Genomic DNA, 23,120 nt, shown 5'->3' with positions numbered 1-23,120 from the left:
AGGCGATCCTGGAGTCCCGGGATCGAGTCCCACATCAGACTCCCTGCTGAGCAGAGAGTCTGCTTCTCCCTCTGACCCTTCCCCCCCTCTCATGCTCTCTCTCGCTCTCTCTTTCATTCTCTCAAATAAATAATTTTAATCTTAATCTAAATAAAAAATCTAAATAAAATAATCTTAAAAAAATTTTAAGAACGAAAATAATATGTGAAACAAAAGATTTATAAAGAAAAAATTCACCTCTCCTTTATCGTAACCAATGTTGAGATCCTTCCACATCTCTCACCCTATTCACACAAACACTCTATACATACACACATGTCAAAGTTAGGTTGCTCAATGCCTAGAAAGGGAATAAGTACAAAGGATGTGTCCTACCTCCTCTTTTTTTAACTGTACAGGAAAGAAATGTATGAAGAACATGGTTTTATTAGAATTCTTCCAGTTGCAAGCAAAAGTGGGGAAATTATCTTTCATATAAACTGCAGAAAGCAGGGGTGGAAGAGGGTAGTGGGGAGCCTGTGTCAGGGACAGCAGGACTGAAAAGTTCAAACATCCTCAGGTCTTTGCCTTTTTCTCCTCTCCTCTTAACTTTGCAGTCTTTCTGTCTTGAGGAAGTTGGTTTAATTTCCTTGGGAAGACTGGAACCGTAGCTACTTGCAACCCTAGGCATTCTTTCATACAAGCACTTGGAAAAGAAAAAAAATTCCCTTCAGCTCCAATGCTCTCTTTCTTTCTTTAAAGGAAAAAAGAAGGAACCCTGTGGCCACAGACAAAATTTGTAGCCAGAAAGATTTTGGGGTTGAGTGCTAGAAAGCCAAACTACCTGCAGGTCAGGAATGGCTTGAGTGAAATTAAGATGTCTGTTTAGTGATCTGGGCAGCCTCATGAGGTGAGAAAGTGGTTTAAAGGAAGAACCTCGGTTGATCGTTAACTCTGCTTCTACTAGATGTAGATCCCTGAAAGAAAGTGACTGAACTTGGGGTTCTCACTTTCTTCATCTCGAAGGTTATCGTCTGCTTTCTGAGCACCAGTGGTGGGGGGGGGGTCAAGTCAAGGAAGGTGACCCTGTCAATACAGGACATGGTGTGAGATGTGAGATACTCCCCCCATCTTCACCTCCGTGCTCCTCCCTGAAGGTGGAGATTTTCTTGAGGCAGGTATTGTAGATCTCTGAAGGTACATAGCACAGTGTCTTGTTTCTATTGATCACAACTCAGTAAATATTACTTTAATGATAAGAGAAACAATAAAGATGCCAAAATTTAAACGCTAGTTTCTCTCAACCAAATGCTTTGGGTCTTCACTGGCACCAAGACAAGTTCCAGAGTATTCTTATAGGAAACTCATTTTGTAAACTAAGCTTAGAGGAGGGAAAAAAAAAATCATTCCCCTTCCTGTCTAAACAACTTCATTCACAGTCCTTGCTCCCGTTACCTTTCCATCTCCTCTCCAAGGGAAGTGGGAAAGCAAGCAATGCTAATGTCCCACCAATCCTTTTCCCTAGAGCAGAACTGGTTGTCATAACTGATGTTACAAGGCTGAGCTTCTCAAAAACATTTTTGGCAGCAAACTTACCCTCAGACTGAAAAATTGTCTCCATTCCAGTTCTGTGCACTAAAACCCTATTTTCTAGATTATGTGCCATGATCGGGGCCTCAAAAACCTTGAACTTCTTTAACCCCTTATCACTGTCAAAAATTTAGGTGTATTCCTTTAAGTCCTTCAGTGGTTACCTGCATTTTTGAAGGTGAGGTGTTTTCATATCAAATGGACGTAGGTTCATGAGTGCAACAGTGAGTGATCTGAGGCATAAATTGATAGATGGGGAAAACCACAAAGTTCACCTTTCTCTGTCTTGTCCAGGGCACAGTCTTTAAGACAGATTATGACCACTGTTGGTGACACGGTTTGTAGATAATGACAGAAATAACCCTCATTATGCATGTATCACAGTGGCTTTCTGCTGAAGAGGGCAAGGCCATGGAAGACATGACATAATCGGTTTTAGTTAAAATTACATTTTTATGCACTGACTTCTCATTAAAAAATTCCCAGTGGAGAATGATTTCTGAGCTATCCTTACCAAGCAGGGTTCCAAGTCATGTTCTAAAACTGTCAAAAGTTTATTTCCCAGAATAATAACACTCGGTGCAGTCAAGTAACAATATCAATGACAGACAACAAAACCACTTCATTTTATTCTGGAGAAATGCACATCCATTAGAGTATTAAATCCAAAGATGATATATCTGTGATTTTTTTTAAAAAATAAGAAAGGAGTGCTTGGGTGGGTCAGTCGGTTGAGCCTCCAACTCTTGATTTCCATTCAGGTCATGATCTCAGGGTCATGAAATCCTGCCCGACGCCGAGCTCCATGCTGGGCGTGGAGCCTGCTTAAGATTCTCTCTCCCCCTCCTCATCTGCCTCCCACCTGTCCCCCTTGTACTCACATGCTCTCTCTCTCTCTCTCTCTCTCTCTCTCTCTCTCTCTCTCTCTCTCTCTCTCTTTCTTTAAAGGAAAAAAAATAAAAATAAACTAAAAGCTAGGCTCCAAATCAAGTAATAATAAACATCTTTTTTTTTGCATTTTTCCACACCAATGTAACAGCATAGTACACATTTTATTATCTATTCTAGAGAGAGATGTACTAGTAAATTGTGGGCAAACTATGATATATTGTAGACTACATTCTGAATTCCTGATTATAGAAAGGTTCAACAAATACAGAAATTTAAAAAGTATTTCAATGTTCAGTGGTAGAAGTGTCAAGTAATTATCAAGTTAGGTATGTTCTCTTTCTGGGTCCTACCCTGCTCCCGGTCAATGTACTCAATGGGGCCTGCCTTCCTGTGTGACTCTAGAGTGACCCTTTCAGGTGTCTCCTAGTTCAGGCTTAAGCAGAATATCTCCCAGTAATATTTGTATCAACTTGGGAGACCACAGATGATGGCTTTCTTCCCTCTCCCCTACTCCACTTATATCCAGGGAGCCCTAACCTGCAGAGTCCTGGGCTCTGTGGTCATTTCCCCAAGCCAGGCCTTCTCACTGAGTGTCACTGTGTGTGCTTTTTTGTGTCCTTGGTTAGCTGCTGCCCCACCCTCAACATGCTCTTTCTCTGCAAAGATTAAGCAGGGCTGAGTGAGGGGAGCCTCGGCTGCCACTATGGAAAGACCGCCAGCACTTAACCTCAGCTTGGAGGCCATCACATTTTTCAGAACTGTCACATTTTATATTTTCCAGTTGACAGATCTAAGCATTTAAGAGAATGCTGCTTGTTGAATTTCTTCAGACTAATTTGCAATTAACTATTCAAACACAACTCACATACATACTTGAATCCTACAACAATGAGATCTCTGTCTAGTGTATACAACTGAGCACATATTGAAAATTTTAAAAAATGTCCCAAGTGACATAAAGGCTGACGCCCTTTGTTTTCCAATGTAGCCCAGGTCTTGCTTAGAAAGGATGCAGGTTCTCCTTGTCTAACCCTCTTGTACATCAAAAAGCAGCTTTGTTTCACCTCGCTGGGGTGAGCTCACGGCCAAATCTGAATGGCGATTCTGGAGCAGGGGAGGAGCCCCTATCTCACCACATTCAACATATCTGAGGTTGTGGCACTCACATGCTGAGGACTTGAGTCTTTTAGAGTATTTTTGGAGACAGCACTTAATAAGGCACTTGAGAACCAAAAAGCTCAGTTCGATGAAATTCAACACAATGCACAGGCATGAGGTAATAACCAAGAAGAGTATGAAGATCGTTTTCTCAGTGGGTTTGGAGATGAAGCAGTCCACAGTGTTGGGACAAGGCTTCAAATCACACTTCATAAGGTAGGGAACACTAAAGCCATCATACAGTTTGTAAAATAAAGCCAGGAAGCCAATTTCAAAACCAGTTTTAACAATAAGGCTGATAAGGTAAGTGTACCACAGGCCCCCATCCATCATACCTGGGCTGACATAGAGTTTCTTTCTGTGCCTTTTCTCTCTACCCTCACGATAGGCTACATGTAGAACCACCAGAAGTGAAGGCGTGGAGACCATGACCAGTTGTAAGGCCCAAAGTCTGACCTGGGAGATGGGGAAGAAGTGATCAAAACACACATTTTCACAACCAGGCTGTTTAACGTTGCACGCAAACTCTCTCTGCTCATCTTTCCACACATGCTCTGCCGCCACCATGTAGACCAGCAAACGGAAGATGAACACAACAGCAAGCCAAATCCGCCCAATCCCGGTTGAGTATTTGTTTACTCCAGTTAGGAGGTCCCTGAGGAACATCCAACTCATGACTTGGGTTCAAAAGAAGGTAAGATTCTGCAAAAGAAAACAATGTCATCATGATTCACTTATTTTTATTTCATTGATCATTTCCACTGTCTTACTTGATTACAGGATTATGGAAGATAAATTCAAATTTCAACTCTGGATGTTGAGGACTCACTTTCAAACAAGGAGATAATACAATTGGTCCACAGATGTAATTTATCTCATGCCCAGTTTAATCTGGAATTTGGTTGGTGATCCCACACACACTATCCCATTTTCAAACAAATTCTTCAGTTTATTGCTTCTCTCTAAGGATGGATGGATTCTGTTACTGATCTAGAAAAAATTAGATATGAATCCCAAGGTGACTTTGGTACCTTGAGATAGCCCTCACATACCCACTTCTTGAAGTTGTAATCTCTACTCACTTTTTCTACTTTGTCAACGCCCCTCCCCAATCCCTAAAGGTTATTCTCTGCACCTACCTCCCTTTGTGTCCTGTATGCCATACCAACAGCTGAGCTTGCCTACATTCTGACAGTGATAAGTGAGGCTCTCCAATATGAACTTCTCCAAACTCATGTTTCCTCACCCCTCCAGACTTACATCCATGCCCAACTTAACCTGTTCCACCCAGTTTAGAGGGAGGGGTCAGTCTCATATTGCCTCAAAATGATCATTCCAGCGCTACAGCCCATTCTTGATCTATCCATTTTCCCTGGTTCTATATTCTATATCTCCAACCCTCACCATTTTAATCATCTCAGCATATAAGTGTACTTAAGTGTTATCCATTTTTTAATGGGAGAAATCTGCATAGCTTATCTCTCTGACAAGCCCCCATCTTCCTTTATCCCTTATTTCTACTTCCTCAGTTATTATTTACTCTTCAACTCACTGAGTCCAGTTTTTTCTGCTCACCATTGCACACTAAAATTAGCACTACCACTCAACTACCAAATCTTCTGGATGCTCTGGATCTCATTTAATTTTTCTATGATCCTGTTGTGTTCTTGAAACTTGTGTTCTTGAAACTCTTTCAGCCTTGACATCCGTATTACTCTCTCTTCTCTTTCTATTGTTCTGATCCTCTTGATTGTGCCATCTTAGGTTTCTTTGTCTAGTTCTTAAAAGCTCTGTCCTCTGTTCTTTTCTCACTCCATATTCTCTCCCTAGAAAATCTCATTCATTCCCATGGATTCAACTGCTGCTTTCAGATTCCTGACTCTCAAATCTTCAGCTTCTCCCCAGATTTCCATATCTCACTGCCTCTTTGTTATCATTTAAATATGTCACAGGCATCTCAAACTTGATATATCTACAGCTGAATTTATTGTCTGTCCTGCCCTTTGATTTTCTTGCTTAATGGCATCACCAATACCCAAGCACCCAAGTTGGATATCTCATATTCATCCTGGACTCCTTTCTCGTGACTCTTTTTAATTGCTCACCAAATTCTTCTGATTCCTCCTAAATATCTCTCAAATTCCCCTCCAGGTCACTGCTGAAATATCTCTCACCTATACATCCTTCCCACAGCTTTCTATTTCCAGTCTCATCATCTCTTCCCCTCTCCTCCTAGTATGTTCTTGATGCTGCTTAATTATCTTGCAACTCTTTCCATCTTTTTTGCTCTTTTCCATATAAAAGCTGATAGGACAAAAAATCCAGTCAAGAAATGGGCAGAAAACATGAACAGACATTTCTCCAAAGAAGACATACAGATGGCCAACAGACACATGAAAAAATGTTCAACATCACTCAGCATCAAATCAAAACCACAATGAGATACCACCTCACATAGGTCAGAATGGCTAAAATTAACAAGTCAGGAAACAAGGGATGTTGGCAAAGGACTCAGAGAAAGGGGAACCCTCTTACACTGTAGGTAGGAATCCAAACTGGGTACAGCCACTCTGGAAAACAGTATGGAGGTTCCTCAAAGAGTTAAAAGTAAAACTGCCCTATGACCCAGCAATTGCATTAGTAAGTATTTATCCAATGGATACAAAAATAGTGTTTCAAAGGGGCACATGCACCCCAATGTTTACAGAAGCAATGTCCACAATAGACAAACTATGGAAAGAACCCAGATGTTCATAGACAGATGAATGGATAAAGAAGATTTGGCATATATAAAATAGGGAATACTACTCAGCCATAAAAAGAATGAAATCTTGCCATTTACAACAACGTGGATGGAACTAGAGGGTATTATGCTAAGTGAAATAAGTCAGTCAGAGAAAGGCAAATACCATATGATTTCACTCATGTGGAATTTAAGAAACAAAACATGAACATGGGAGAAGGGAAGGAAAAATAAGATAAAACAGGGTGGCAAACCATGAGAAACTCCTAACTATAGGAAACAAACTGAGGGTTGCTGGAGGGGAGGTGGTTGGGGGTTGGGGTAACTGGGTGATGGGTATTAAGGAGGGCACTTGATGTAATAAACACTGCGTGCTCTGATGCAACTCATGAATCATTAAGTTCTCCTGAAACTAATAATACACTATATGTTAACTAAATTGAATTTAAATTAAAAAATAATTTTAAAAAAGTTGATAGGATGCTAGAGAGCCTTCTTTTTCATTTCAGTGATGTTGTCTTTCTGCTTTCTATTTTGTCTTATAATTGAATTCTGTGGTGTAGCCCCCAATTTGTTTGTTGGGCCCATTACATACTCAGCACTCTCTGTTCAGTGCTTTTGAGTTAGGTCTCTCACAACTACCCTAGAAAGTGGGAGTTCTGTTTTTTGGTTTGGTTTGTTTGTTTATGGTGATGGATGTTTTGTTCTTTCACATGAGAAAGCAGATTCTAAAAAATGAAGCCACTTTCCCACATTTAAAAAATAAGATGCAGAACAGTGTTCAAATTGAATTTCCATCACTCTAAAACAGAGCTTCTCAACAGTTACATTATTAAATTTGGGGCTGGATAATTCTTTGTTCGAGCAGCTGCCCTGTGCATTGTAGGTTGTTTAGCAGTACTCCTGGCCTCTACGAGCTAGATGCCAGTAGTACCACCTCCTGCCCCCATTTCAGACAACCAAAAATGTAGTCCAGACATTTCCAAATGTACCCTGTGGAGATGAGGCAAAATCTCTCCAAGTAAAAATCACTTCGTTTAACTTTCTACTATCATCAGAAGATGTGGGCCAGAGCTCCAGATCTGCCACTAATATACTTTGTGATTTCTCAGGTGAAATCCTTGCCATTTCATGTCTTGTTTTCTATTACAAAATTATTACTTTTTGCTTTATAACTCAGCTGAAAGAGTGTCATGGAAATGGTGTGAGGGGAATGAGGAGGTTAAGAAAATTGGGATATTGTTATAGCAGCACACCTGTTGGAGCATGTCACATTACCTCTTACAGAGGGAACAATATGTAGTAAGCCCACACGCTAGAGCCCTGAGGAAATGTATGAAGGTTAAGAGATGTTTTCAGAGAAAACAAAGATACATGTGCACAGTGCTCTATTCAGCAGGGAATAAATACTTCAATGTCCTTCGGTTTTCAGAACACAAACAAAATTGTATTAAATAAAAAGCGTTCTCAAATCCACCTGAAAGGTTAATGTCTCCATGAATTATTAAAACAAAGTCCCAAAGATTAAAAAGGGAAAACAAAAAGTGTTATGTTTTCCTATAACATGTGTCATTGGGCATTTGTCCATATTATTCAAAAAGATATTTATGTAATGTTACAAAACATTTGAAAGTACCCTGTTGGGTGTTTTAGAGAAGGGAGGAAGGCAAGAGTAGGTTTAGACTTTTTTGCTAAAAGGAAAGCAGTAAAAAAGCAACTGGTGTTTGAGAAGAATTGGAAGACTGATACCATCAAATGTGACAGGATTATGAATTTCATTTGACTGATAGATGTCTATCCTATTTTGAAGTTCTCTGCTGATGGAAAGGTAATGGCTTTTCTCAGGAGGGAGAGGTTTTCTAATGTTAGTGCAATTTTAACAAAGGTGGTTTAGCATAATGGATAAGAGCCTGGGCACAGTGTTGGACTCAATGGGTTCAAGTCCAAGTTCATCTCTGATCATAATAGAACCAGCCACGTGAGGCTTAAAACAGAGTCTGACACATGGTAGCTGATCCACAAGCATTATTATTATCATCATCATTATTATTTTGCCATTAAAAGCCTTTCCTTGATGTCAAATTGGAAGTCTTTCCAATTGCAAGTTAAGTATATTTTTTTCTCTAGGTTTTTTCCTATGAAGGTCGATAAATTAAGAATCTCCATACAATAGTACTTTAAGCATTTGAAAGCAGTCATTATTGGTTTGAAGTCATTAGCTCATCATTCTTATCTCTTAATAATAATTCAGATTGTCTCTTTATTTTTAATAAAGGTCTTTATTTATCCCTTTTCTTAAGCCACTAAGGATAACTACCAATTTTTTAAATTTTTTTAAGATTTTATTTATTTATTTGAGAGAGAGACAGAGAGAGAGAGAACACGAGCAGGGTGAGGGGCAGAGGGAGAAGCAGACTTCCCACTGAGCAGGGAGCCCAATGCGGGGCTCTATTCCAGGACTCCAGGATCATGACCCAAGCCAAAGGCAGATGCCCAACCGACTGAGCCACCCAGGTGCCCCGATAACTACAAATTTTTGAATAGTTTCTACTTGCCAATTCTAATGTACTAATTCTCCTATGACTTTCTCTTTTCTTGTAAGAAGTAGCAGTTAACTGCACAGGAATTTAGTTTGGAAAATTCAATTAATCAAATATTCTCAGAAAGTAAAATATTCAATATTGCCAATATCGGGAATAATTTTGGGGAGTTGCAAATTTTCCCCAAACATTTGATCTGAGTTAAAAGTGGAGGTGAGAAGAAGGTGCTGGGTCAATCAGATTTCCATATGGAAAAAAATGAAGTTGGATCCCTACTTTACACCATTTAAAAACTTAACTCAAAATGGATCAAAGACCTAAATAAAAGAGCCAAAACAATAGAATTCTTAGAAGAACACAAAGGGGTAAATCTTTATGACCTTGAGTTTGGTAATGGATTCTTGGATATGATACTAAAAGCATGAGCAACAAAAAAGAAAAAATAAATTGGACTTCATCAAAATTAAAAACCATTGTTCATCAAAGGACGTTATTAGGAAAGCAAAAAGACAACCCACAAAGTGAGAAAAAATATTTGTAAGTAATGCATCTGGTAAGGTTTTAATATCCAGAATACTTAAGGAAATACTAAAACTCAACAACAAGAGATAATTCAAAAATGGGCAAAATGTTTGAATAGACATATCTCCAAAGAAGACATACAAATGGCCAGTCCATACATGAAAAGATGCTTAACATCATCAGTCATTAGGAAAGTGAAAACCAAAGCTACAATGAGATATTGCTTCACATTTACTAGGATGAGTACAGTTTTTAAAATATAAAATAAAGGGGCACCTGGGTGGCTCAGTTGGGTAAGCGTCCAACTCGATTTTGGCTCAGGTCATGATCTCAGGGTCGTGAGATCAAGCCCCACACTAGGCTCTGTGCTGGGCATGGAGCCTGCTTAAGATTCTCCCTCTCCCTCTGCCCCTCCCTGCACACACTTTCTCTCTCTCCCTCTCTCTCTCTCTTTCCCATTCTCTCTCTCTCCCTTAAAAAAAGAATTGTGACAAGTATATGCTCTGGGTGCTGGGATATAAGAGTGAGCTAGATAGAGAAGGGCCCTTCTCTCGTAGAGCTTATATTCTAAGGAGGGAGAGAAACAATAAACAAGAAAGAAAGAAATGCATAATATCAGATAATGATGAAGACTGTGAGGAAGCACAGGCAGAATGATGTAATTTTGGTAGGACCAGGAGAGCCTCTTTGGACTGGATGGCCATGGGCGACCTCTCTGATGAGGTGGTCTTTGGATGGAGCCCCAAGAGGCAAGAAGTCAACTACATGAAGCTATGAAGAAGAACGTCCTAGGAAAATGGAATGGTTGGACAGAATGAATTTATGTGTTTGAGAAACAGAAGGAAGGTCCACATGACTGGACCTCAGTGAGTGAGGGGTGGATGGTCTGAGATGAGGCTGGAAAAGGAGGTCCAGCCAGGTCACAGAGAGCCTTAAAGGTCACAGTGGGCTGTTCTGTGCTATGTCACTATAGGCAAGTTCACTCTTTTGAGGGCTCTGTTTCCTTCTCTATGAAAGAGGGATACTAATATTCTCCAAGCTGACTTCATGACGTTTGTTGTGATCATAAGTCAAGATGAAATATAAGCATTTCATAAAGCATGCAGACACACACACACAGAAAAGAAAAGAAGCATAATCAGACCAAATTAAGTAACTCAGAATTTGGAGACAAATACCTCCTTTGAGTGTGAAATGACTAAAAACCATCAAGGGAAAGAATTAGTAATTCATAGCAGAAAACTATCCCCAAAAGATCATCTGTCCTATATTCCTGAGATAACCTGGAAAATACTAGAATGTTAGTAGACAAAAGGGTGTAAAATTATGTAAGACCTTAAGAGTCAAAGTGAGAATTGGAACCTTAGCAACCAGAGGGCACCTAAGTAAAGTGGATAGTAAACGAAGAAACAACTTAATCAACCATGTGGGCCTGTGACTGGCATAATGACATGGCAGCAAAGTTAACAGAAGAGTAGAGCCCTGTATGAATGCTAGGTGAACAGAAACTACATAGACCTTCTGAATGTCTACATAGTTCTGTATATGGGGAAAAGATTATAATGTACAAATATAAAATACTCCATCTCTTCTGCAGCCAAGGATTTTGGATTTTCTAGGACAACCCTATTGCAAACATACTGATGTCAGAACTAATGAGAACGTGTACATGTTTTAGGTTGAGGAAATGAGTTACAATAACCATACAATAGGAGCAAGGATAGTTAATACATCTGACTTTTCTACATCCTGGGTTAAATGTTGTTACAATCATTTGATTCTCATTCCTCCAATTTACCAAGCAATAATAATTTTCTTGCTGAGGAGATTCCCTAAACTGTGTGAGGATTCTCCTGAGATTACATACAAGAGTTCCAGTCCCAGGAGAGGCACCTTCTAAACCAGGCTCCTCTGGGTTTGGTTAATGAGTCCCTTAGAGCTGACTCACCTTGGAGTGAATCATACACCCGAGTTTCTGAGCCTTTGGTACTGAGCACGAGCCCACCTGTCCTTCATTTATCGCAAGATGAGCCTTTGCTATCCAGCAACTTCCCCCACACCAAACTTCACTTCCAGTGTGGTTCAGCCATCCGCAAGCAAGTGCCTTCTCTGTGCTCTGAACTGGCACAAAATCAATGCCAGGAGCCAGAGTTCTGCTCGGAAATGATCAAAAAGAACTATTTGAAACTTGTGTTGGAGGGGCACTGGATTTCCAATTTCCTTGCAGACCACCAGTGACAAGTCCTGAAAAAGGCGTCAGCTTCCATACCCAGCTCCTTTCATGTCTCAATAATAACAGCGCCTGCCCTTGGGTAGTGCCTGAGCATTTCCGAAGTGTCTCACAGCATCTCATGTAACCCCTACCTCCATCCTCTGAAGTAGGTAAGGTCGGTGGTATGACCTCCAACGTAGTGATGAAGAAAGGGAAACTCAAAGAAGGAAAGGGTTTGTGCAAGACTCCCCCAAATCAGTAGAAAACCCAGCAGCAGAACCCAGATCCTGAATAATTGGTCTCCAGCTCCCTGCAGTGTGCTGGGTTTTCTGGTTCATTAATAACTCTGTGCTACCTCGTACACAAATTATTTAACCTCTAAAGAATAGAATTTCCTCTCAAGAGTCTCTTTCCACCACCTGCTGACACTTGCAAATTCCATAAAACCCCCTGTCTGAATACAAGCATTTTCATGTTTAGCAATAGCCTGTTTGGAAAATCCCTAAACCAAGGTGTTTCTCAACCCAGGATCTATGACCCCTGAGTGTCTGTCATTAGATTCTCAAGGGTTTATGAGAAGTTTATGTGTGTGTATCTTATTTTTATGATCTTAAGCAATCAAAACAATGCTGATGACTAGCTCATAACCAAGGACTGCCACAGGATTTCAGTACTCATATTTACCAGTATTTGGCAAACTACACAGGCTTCAGGCCAAATCCAATTGGCCACCTGTTTTGTAAATAAAGTTTTGTTGGGACACAGCACTGCCCTTTCATTTACTATTGTCTATAGCTGTTTTCATGCTAAAATAGCAGAGTTGACTGGTTGCAACAGAGATAGTACAGCCCTCAAAGCCTAAACTATTTACTATCTGGCCTTTGCAAAGGCCATTTGCAGACCTCTGATATTTATATTGTCTTCGAAATCATATTGGAACCAAGTTGCAGAACTTTAATTATCTGGGCTTCTGAGAAACAACACATGATGGGTCCTGCTCAACAGAAAGCTACATAAAGGGGACACCTGGGTGGCTCAGTCGGTTAAGCATCTGCCTTGGGCTCAGGTCATGATCCCAATCAAGTCCTGCATCGGGGCTCTCTGCTCAGCGGGGAGCCTGCTTCTCCCTCTGCCTGCAGCTCCCCCTGCTTGTGCGCTTTCTCTCTGACAAATACATAAAATCTTAAAAAAAAAAAAAAAAGCTATATGAAGGCACATGGACAGTGCAGCAGCATGAATGAAGCCTGCTGGCGGATTGAATGGAGACAAGTGGTGGAAGAACAAGCCATAACCCAACCCACAGTGGGACAGTAGGACCAACTTCAAAGAGTCTGGGCTTCTGCAGTCAGTACCTTATTCTCTTAATGAGTAGTAATTTAATTTCAGCCAAACCATATCTTTTGTCCACTAAACTTTAATTAATTTTAATTTTATTGGTTTTGTGATGTTTGATTTTTCTTTTGTAAACATAGTTGCATAAGAGCTGTAAGTCTAAGGATTAGCCTGTGGATGTAAAATTATCTCACATCTAATTTTAGGTTTCATACATATAAATAATGGTATACTAAAAAAATAAATTGTCAACACTGGGGGTCCATGAACAATACTGAGTAGAACAGTACCCACACAGGCCGACACATATATGTGTGTCAACATATATATTAAACAACTCTTGCCTGGTGTTTTAATGTCCTGTATGAAGAAAAGCATTGCCATTTTTATTTTTTTATTTTTAAAATATTTTCTAAAGATTTATTTATTTATTTGAGAGAGTGTGCATGAGGAGTGGTTGGGGTAGAAAGAGAGGGAGAGAGAATCCCAAGTAGACTTTCCGCTGAGCACAGAGCCCGATGCAGGGCTCGATCCCAGGATGCTGAGATCATGACCTGAGCCAAAATCAAGATTTGGATGCTATGGGGCACCTGGGTGGCTCAGATGGTTAAACGTCTTACTTCAGCTCAGGTCATGATCCCAGGGTGCTGGGATTGAGCCCCATGCCGGCCTCCCTGCTCAGCGGGGAGTCTGCTCCCTCTCCCTCTGCCTCTCCCTCTGGTTGTGCTCTGTCTCTCTTTCAAATAAATAAATAAAATCTTAAAAAAAAAAAAAAAGATTCAGGCGCTTAACTGATTAAGCCACCCAGGTGCCCCAAGGCATTGCCATTTTTTAGAGATTCCCCTCTTGGGAACAGTGCAAAGTTTGTCCTCAAGTTACACAGAAGGGGCCAAATGGTCCTGGGCTGTTCCTCCACTCATTCACATTCTGTGCTCTGGCCATGCGTTGCAACTTGGCCACAGCTGCAAAGTCCTCGGGTCCATGACACATCATTCCACATGGGCAACTTCCCTTAGAGGAAGCTTATCCAGAAGGGGCATCTGTGATGCGGCACAAGACTGGATAGCAGGACATCTAGCTTGTAATAATTAGGATCACTTCTCTCACCAAAACTTTTTGGAAAGAGGTAATGACTACCTAATTACAAGAAATGCCATCTTCCCACTAAATAAACAAATCCTATCATAAGAGAAATAAGCTTAACTTACCTTTTGACACAGATGTGGAGATTAAGAAGAGAGCCAGTCAGTCGCTCATTTGATTAAGAAAAAAAAAAATCATGAGCTGATTATATTATTTCCCTGAGAGGAAACTAGTGCTTTAAGCTCTGGCAAATGGCGTCTAGTGGTTTCCAAGGGAGCATAAGCCAAACAGGTGTAACCCGATCATTTGTTTTGGCTCGTAACTTAGATGAGAAGTCTTGGGTCTCTGCTGTTTACAATATATGTTAAAAGAGAATTAAAACTGGAAAAACTAACTCAAAGCCATTCACATACACACAGTTCATTGAATATCTCTTTTTATAAAACCTTGTCATCATCTACACAAAGAAGCTGGAACAATGAGAGGGTGTTTCATCTCTTTAAAGGATTTTCCAAGATTATTTATCAGAACCTATCTACCAAAAACAATAGGCAAAAGAACAATTTAAGTCAATGTATCTTTGATGAACTTACTTTAACTTCATATCATATACGGTATTAGAAATTCAGAAAGTAAGAAGATACAGTAAAAATCACTCTCACAAAACCAGGAAGCATCAATAACAGACATTTTGTACGTATATAACAGATGTGAAAGGGAGGAGAGGGGGAGAAGCGGGGACAGGCAAGGGGCAGGGGGAGAGAAAGTACTTTATCTTTTTATTCCAAGGTATGAATTCAGCTAAAATTAAAGATATGTGGAAATAAAAATGAAATCATTTTTCTCTTAGAATAAGAATAGCTTACAAATAGAATTTCATTGTTGGAAATGATATTAGATGTCATGAAATTTAATGCCTTCATTTTAAAGATGAGAAAACAGAACCACAGAGCACAACGGGCCTCAGGTCCCAGAGCCAGGATAGAAAGTCTTTGTACTGAGACACCTTCTGCCAGGAGCAGTTGGATTGAGGTAGTTGGTTTTTAGGATGACCTTCAGGGAGGGCATACTGAATCCTTGAGCATTAATGAGTCAGAGGATCCTAGCCTTCTAATGATGTTAGCACTAACCCAACGGTAGAATTTGACAGTTTTCTAGACAAAGGTCCCTGTCCTCAAGGATCTTGCAGCACCTTACACAGAAGCCAGGGGAGGGAGAAATTGCCGGGGGCAGTGGACTATCAGGAAATGCTCTATAGAAGAGATGGGACATGGGTTGAATCTTTATGGAATGAGAAATAGGAACATGGGTGTGTTCTCAACAAAGTGTCTCTGCTGAACCCTACACCTTCTCAGTTACACTCATGACTCTTGCTATGCTTTTGACAAAGAGATTTAATTCTTCCATCACCATTTTTCATTTGGAAGAAACAGACATAATAAAAACTGCAAGAAGAGTGCTGTATTGTAGTAGAAATAACAGCATCTATAAGTCAGAAAGCTAAGGGTGGGGAGAAATAAGAGAAGGCAGACCTAGAAAAAGAATAAATTCTGTAAACCTTGTTCTCCTCTCCTTCTTCTTTAAGATTTGGATTTTGATAGCTTTCTCTTCAGTGTGAGACTCTGGCCCCTGTGAAATGTCAGCAAGAGCAGAGCCCAGAGCAAAGGCTTTGTATGCCAGAGCCTTCAAATGTCCAATGTGTCCCCCTGGATGAACTGCATAAGGGTGGGGGCTCAGGAAGGCCTATCTTGGTGACCACTCTGTTAAGAAAGACCACAAAGGTGTGTCAAGTGCAGACACCATATGAGAAGAACATGACCAAGGTTCTGATTGTTACCATCACAGCTGGCTGCAGTGATGGCAAAATAAACACTACTATACATTGGGGACCATCACACATAGATCACAGTGCTCTGAACTTGACCTTTATTGTGTCTCAGCAGGTCTCTCCCAAGGGAGGTTAGGAGTCTTTTCTGCTCAGTTTAGACACAGTTGGAGCACTGTGTTTTGTTCTGGTCTCAGGAGGACCTTTGACAAACTCGAGTAGGTCTATAAGACTGACCAGGGTGGAGAGGGTGTCTCTAAACATGCATAAAAAGGATTGGAGGAACTGGAGGTGTTTAGCTTGGAGAGGCAAGATCCAAGGGAGTTACTTATCAGAATTTGATGCTAATTCTGTCAATTTCAAGATTTTTTTTGCAATGGTAGAGATCCCGTAGACTCTGAGTTCAGGCGAACCAGGGTTGGAAACTTGAAGCTATTTTCTACTTAACTTTGTGGCTTTGCCCAAGATGCTTGAGTTCTCTGAGCCTCCGTTGCCTCATCTGCAAAATAGAAAGGAATTCCCTATTTCAGCGTTCTTATGATGGTTAAATGAAATAATAACTGCTCAATAAACTGTAACCACCATTATCCTTGTCTACTGAAAGCAGCATTGACCTTGGATTGTGAAATTTCCTGTCAAAAAAAAAAAATGGCACCAGAAATGAGAGACATATGCATGGACTTGACAAACTACAAAAGTTACCTTTTGTGTTGGGGGGAACTTGCCTGCACATCTCAGAGCAATTGCTTTTCAGTACCATTTGTGAACACAAGACACCTTCATGAAGGAAGAAGTAATTCCCAGTTACACCAGAAGCTTGTAGATTTGTAGCATTGGGACAAGTCCAGGGACACACTAAATATTACTTAAAAATGATTGATGTCTGTGATATCAAGTGCTTCTGAGGTTTCACATCCTGGTAGGAGTGGTTTGAGGGGCTCTCTGCCTTCCACTGCTGTGTCTTCTGGTGCCATAAGTGACTCATTCCTCTTCTGACTGATGTAGGAAAGGATCAAGGGAAAATGCTTCATTGGTATAGAATACCTGAGGGTTGCAGAAAAGGTCACATTTTAGCACCATTTCTATATCTAAAATGAGTTTTTAACATTTTTAGAATGAAAATGTGAGCATTGTCTCCTTGATTTTAACCTCTCTTTAATTAGCTCTTTCTGGACCCCGTGGTATGACGAGCTTGCCCCATTTCGCAGCTGGCTGCCAGCAGAACCATGGTGCTGGCCCCATCCAGATACTATGTCTCTTCCCAGGTCATTGAAAGGGCTCACATTTTCAATACTTGCACTTAAAGCATCAAATACTTTCTACCCACTTTCCACATCCAAGAAATGTTTGCGATACTGTTTTGCTAAGAAAAAGAAACTCACGTATTACCTATCATGAGTGTAACCACCACTCTTTCAAAACTTTCAGGGCTCAAAGTTGATAGATGCATGTGCCTCTGGCTCTAGTTAATTCTTCTTGTTGTTAGGTCAAGAGATAAAAGGCCATATTTTACCTATGAGCATTTTGTGTACCTTTATTTAAGAAAACAAGTGCACAGTATTGGAAAACATTTAGATTCAACTGATATGTTCACAGTATATACGATATAACAGTTATTACACCTGTGTGACAGATAAACCTAAATTTTTATCTCTTCGCTTATTATTTTAATCTGCTTTAAAAGAAATAATATGAATGGTTTTGTGTGCATAAAGATGTTATTGCAGATATTGGAGATTAAACAACAAATTTTATCTCTTCTCCACCAACTTTTGCCAAATAAAAAGTTCTTAATTTAATCACTTGCATGCCTTCCCCAAGAATATTATTTTAATATTAAAAGTAAATTTTATTTATTTGACAGAGAGAAAGAGCACAAGCAGGGGGAGCAGCAGGCTCCCTGCTGAGCAGAGAGCCCAACATGGGGCTCGATCCCAGGATCCTGGGATCATTACCTGAGCTGAAGGCAGTTGCTTAACCAACTGAGCCACCCAGGCGCCCCTTTAATAGTTAAATTTTAGATGGAGACATAAATATAGGGAATAAAATCCCATTTTGTATAGAAAATATATATAAATCTGTAAATGTAGCCTGGAGATTAATAATGTGAAACATATATACATAAGTAAGGATCTCCTATTCCAGGATCGTTGGAATAGATTGGACTCACTGCAACTATAACTTCATTATGTACTTGGGAATTATTGGCTCTGATTATCTAGCAATAATGTGAAATTATTGGGTAACAGTGCCCAACATATAACAGGCATTTGATAAATGTTACTTCAATTTAAGGTTGAAAGGGCAAAGTAAAGAATAATAGCTGATAAAGTAATTTGAGATTCATGTTTGAAAAAGGATCACAGTATGTTAAAAGTAGTAGCATTATTCCTTCAGGCCACTGGTTAGTCCGATGGGGTAGAAGGGCAAAAGTATTAATACTTACACACATAATTATGGAAGATGAAATAATTAGGCCAAATGCTTCTTCCAGTGCTTGACTAAACTAAAACACACACACACACACACACATGAAAAAGTACCTTAGACATCTCTTTTTGTAATTCAGATGAAAAGCACACACTTCAAATCCCACTCGGCTTAAGGTCTATGAATTGCACCACTCTGTATGTTGCCATAACAGTTCAGCAGATGGTGTTCTGTAAACACGGGCACAACATAGCTATCCATTCTTCTAAGTTTTAATGCCCAAGGATGCTTATATTTTGCTTCTTGTGGTGTAATAAACACAGCTAACTTTGCACACAGCCTTCATATGGTTGTACATAAAATTAAGACAATAGCACCCAGAGCCAACACTTTGTAGCCACACCCTGAATCCCAGACACTTCAACAGCTTTAGCGTATTGGAAAAGAGAAGTAAATCCAGTGTATTAAATAGTCTTCCATCAGACATTTTAGAGAAAGAAGAAGGATTAAAGACTATTCCAGTGGGTTTGGGGGGAGATGGGGAATAGAGGGAGGCAGGGTTTTATTCACTCCAGTCTTCTGTAAGGACAATGTATTTCAGAATACTCTCATCACTCTTTGTCCTCTGAGAACTTCGAGAGTGAAAAAGAAGAGAGGTGCCGGCAGTATATTTGACTAGACATTTAGAGAGAGAGAAGGAATATGGAGAACAATTATTGTTCTCTTACTCCTTCCCTCAGAAAGCCCTACTGAAATGAGACAGGGGACATGGTTTGATGTGGTACTGAATCTCCCCAAGACCATGTATATGCATTTATATAAAGGGCAAGGACTGAGCTTTCCTTTCTTTGTCTATGGTTATTCCAGAGTCCACATTCTTTATTTTTTTAGTTTCAGCTGTTTTGTTTTTATCTTTTTTTTAATTGAAGTATAAATAGCATACATTGTTATATTAGGTTCAGGTGCACAATATAATGATTCAACAACTCTATACATTACTCAGTGCTCATCACGGTAAGTGAACTCTTAATCCCATTAATATATTTCACCCATCCTCCTACCCACCTTCCCTCTGGCAACGACTTGTTTGTTCTCTATATTTAAGAGTCTGGGTTTTTGTTTGTCTCTTTTCTCTCTGTTCATTTGTTTTGTTTCTTAAGTTCCACATATGAGTGAAATCATGTAGTATTTGTCTTTCTCTGATTAACTCATTTCATTTAGAGTTATACCCTCTAAGTCCACCCATGTTGTTGCAAATGGCAAGATTTCATTCTTTTTATGGCTGTGTAATATTCCATTGTGTGTGTGTGTGTGTGTGTGTGTGTGTGTGTGTGTGTGTGTGTGTGTACCATCTCTTCTTCGTCTATCTGTTGATGGACACTTCGGTTCCTTCCATGTCTTGGCTATTGTAAATAATGTTGCAATAAACACAGAGGTGCCTATCTTTTCAAATTATTGTTTTCATTTTCTTTGGGTAAATACCCAGTAGTGGAATTACTGGATCATATGGTAATTCTATTTTTAATTTTTTTGAGGAACTACCATACTGTTTTCCAAGTGGCTGTATCAGTTTGCATTCCCAGCAACAGTGCACTAAGTTTCCTTTTTCCCAGAGTCCACATTCTAAATAAGCTACCCTGTGGAGGGTGATTAAATAAATAATATTTAAATACAAGGTAGATTTACTGCGAAGCTAACAAAGCCCCTTCTCACCAGCATAGCTCCCTCCAAGGCCCTGGAAGTGGCCCCAGTAACATGTTTTCATAGCGTATGTTTCTATAAAATTTGCAAATTTAAGATGTCTTAACTGATAAGATAATCAATTGAGACTGCTGTCTCCTTCTACTACAATATCTCCTTTGTTGCACTTCCCCTCCTATCAGAGTTTGGAGTGGCTGTGGATATTTTGAGGATCTAGCTAAGGAATATTGTTTTAGACTTAGTTTTGGTTTAGTGAAATATATTTGTGTAGTTCACATTCACTTTTGTTTAGAGTTAAGTTGTTACAAAGTGTTCTGGTATAGGGATGGTTTTCAAGAATCATCCTACTGCCCATTGTGCCCACTCACCCATTGCTATAGCCAAAGGTGCAGAGATTGTGGTCTCATTGCAATCTGAATGTGTCTAGTAAAACCCAGGACCAGAAGGATTTGGGTTATGGAAGAGAAATGAAGTTTGAAATATATCAGGGCAGATTTTGGTCCAGAAAATTCTTCTAAATATGAAGAAACCTCATGGAGGCTTTCCCCCAAATTGGCAATAATCTCCAATGTATATGCTATTAGTAGAAAGTAATCAGAAAAATAGTTTTCTAAATTATCAATAATAAAAAGCAAACTTTGAACAACTATGCTAGAGAAATGATTGGATTGTCTCTGTGTATTCTCTGGAGAAAATTGAACAGTTATTGTCATAGGCAGAGGCAACAGAAGAGTATGCAGACAATAAACCTTCCTTAAGGAGCTCAGTCTAGAGGAAGACAGAGACATTCCCAGGCTTACACACATGATTACGGTGTAATGAGACAGGATAAGCACTGAGTCAATGATGTTCCTTATTCCTACTGGACAGGCAAGGTTAAGGACTAAGAATTTTGTGGGGACAGTTCAACTGACCCTTGAATGCAGGGCCATTTTTTCTGTTTATTTATTTTTCTTATAAAGATTCTCCAGAGAAGAGGTGGCCATGGACAAGGGGAGGAGATAAAAGGTGTCTGTACAACGTTGCCACCAGAATTAAAGGTTCTGATCAATTCCAACCAAGGAAATGCAGGTACTGAGAGTCAAAGACAGAATCAAAAGAAATAGAAGGGGACTGTTCCTTTCAACTATGGCAGATTAATTTGTAGCAAATTGTCCATCTAGTTGAGAACAGCTGGAAAGCTGAATTCAATACAAAAACAAAACAGATGAAATTGTCTGAAGGCATCAGAGAACCACCAATGTAACCACGACTTAAGGAGCCTAGATCCCTTAAAGAAAGGAAACTCACTAAGGTAAGTCAATATTCAACTTCTCTGTTTCCCTTGACCATGTAGTGATATGGAAGCAGCACAGGCCAGGAGAAAGAGAACTGTAAAGAAAGTTTTATGAGACTGAGAACCTAACCAGAGCTACTGGCATCTCATAGTTATAGGGAGTTAAAATTGGTCTTCAGGGTTTGCCAAGATATAGAGTTCCTGGTGCGGACTCCCAGACTTTCAGTAAGGAAACAACAAATAGACAAGGCTTTTAAAAGGCTGGGACTCAACTCTGAATCAGATCAATCCCTTATTAGATGAAGATAATATGATCCTGTTTTAACTGAGTCTCAGAGCTTAAAAAAAAACAACCTCTCTGGAGGAATTGCAAAAAGCCTTGTCTTTGTAGGTAGAGAGGGCATAAGGCTGCACCTGTGCCTTAATGAAACATGCCTATACACACATTGTGTGTTATGTAAATGGAGCTGAGGCTTCTCCTTGGGTAAAGATTTTAGTATTAGGATGAGGTAAAGGTTGTCATTGGCCATTCTAGAGGTCACGCCATGGTCCATCTGCACAGGTGCGAGTCAGAGGTTTAGCTCACACAGATCTGGCCGGTCTGGGCTGGCTGGGAGGTTTTGTCAGGACAATCGCTATTGCTCATGGGTGATTTTGCTTTCCATTTGCCTGAGTTAAGAGATAAACTTAAGGAAAAATATGGGACAAAGTTCAGTGAGTACAAGCAGGTGGGCATTAAAGGTCAAGTCTTAGGGTCTAGCTGGTGACAGTTGTGTCTCTAAAAGGGAACATTCAGGAAGAGTATTTGTAGGTTTGGGGATTCTGAACTCAGGTTTACGGCAGGTCTTTCATGGTTGGGAACTGGTTGGGACTGGGTGAAGTTCATGACACAGTATTTTAGGATTGTTGGTCATAGCAAGGTTACAGTCTGGAGATGAGTTTTATGAAGAGCAAACTATTGTCCTGATAAGTGAGTTGTTTACCCAGATAAGAAAACTATTTGCTTGTAAGAATTGGTTTGCAAAGTCATCCTGATGTAAACACTGAAGTATTTTATTGATCTGCTATTGTATCTCTTTTGAGGCAAGAATTCCCTGGGGCTGAAAGGCAGTGGTCTCAGCCATCAGTCCCATCAGTTAAGTTTATGTTGGTGCAAGTAATCTCAATTCTTAAGACAGTGGAATACTCTGTAACAATGGAAATGAAAAACTGATAAATGCAACAATATGAATAAATTTTAAAACATAAAGTTTAAAAAATTATTATGGTGATAGAAATCAAAATAGCACTTAACAGAGGGGAGAGATAGTAACTGAGAGGAAGTCTAATGGGATTCTGGGATGCTGGTGATAGTCCTAGTTCCTATTTTGGGTGGTGGTTACTTGAGGGTGTTCAGTCTGAAAATCCATCAAGTTGTACACTTAGGACTTGCATGCTTTTCTGTTTATGTTATGCTTCAATTAAACAAAATGATTACTTAAAAAAATAGAGGTGGGCAAAGAAAAGGCCTAAATTCTAGTACCAGTTTATATCTTAAATGATTGTAATTAAAAATAAATGCAACAACAATATTAAAGAAAATTTGAACAAAAGGAAGTAATTCCTCAAAATTACAAATTCCTGTTACCCTGTTTGACTTGATTCACCCAGTTTCCATTATTCTGTGACTGTGTCATTTTGCCTCCCTCCATCAGGCATTTATGGGCTAATGCTTTCTTTCCTTGCCTGCTTTTTCAAATTGTATTGATCAAAACTCTACCTCTTGCAAAAACAAAAACAAGCGTCAAATATGTTTATGAGACATGGCTGGAAGACATTCTTGGTTGCTTGGAGTGAGT

At 39.7% G+C, this 23,120-nt stretch overlaps 1 protein-coding gene across 2 annotated transcripts; it reads right to left on the bottom strand.

Annotated features, from left to right (window-relative positions):
- Window positions 1-2,475: 2,475 nt before the first annotated feature.
- On the bottom strand, window positions 2,476-14,312 carry GJB7 (gap junction protein beta 7). 2 transcript variants are annotated; one of them, XM_027602741.2, is made up of 3 exons: window positions 14,176-14,267; window positions 4,448-4,608; window positions 2,476-4,320 (listed from the first exon to the last, which is right to left on the bottom strand). In XM_027602741.2, exon 3 carries the CDS (start codon window positions 4,291-4,293, stop codon window positions 3,487-3,489), a length of 807 nt encoding a protein of 268 aa, XP_027458542.1. In that variant the 5' UTR covers window positions 4,294-4,320; window positions 4,448-4,608; window positions 14,176-14,267; the 3' UTR covers window positions 2,476-3,486. The 2 variants fall into 2 exon arrangements, with proteins under 2 accessions (XP_027458542.1, XP_027458541.1); XM_027602740.2 differs by lacking the exon at window positions 4,448-4,608 and having other exon boundaries at window positions 14,176-14,312.
- Window positions 14,313-23,120: the final 8,808 nt, after the last annotated feature.

The sequence above is a fragment of the Zalophus californianus genome, chromosome 7 (assembly GCF_009762305.2).
Source record: "Zalophus californianus isolate mZalCal1 chromosome 7, mZalCal1.pri.v2, whole genome shotgun sequence".
NCBI classification, from domain to species: domain Eukaryota; kingdom Metazoa; phylum Chordata; class Mammalia; order Carnivora; family Otariidae; genus Zalophus; species Zalophus californianus.
This window is presented reverse-complemented; position numbering and strand designations above follow the sequence as displayed.

Coding starts and splice junctions, on each gene's coding strand:
- GJB7 (XM_027602740.2), bottom strand. CDS start 4,293: ATGAGTTGGATGTTCCTCAGGGACCTCCTAACTGGAGTAAACAAATAC.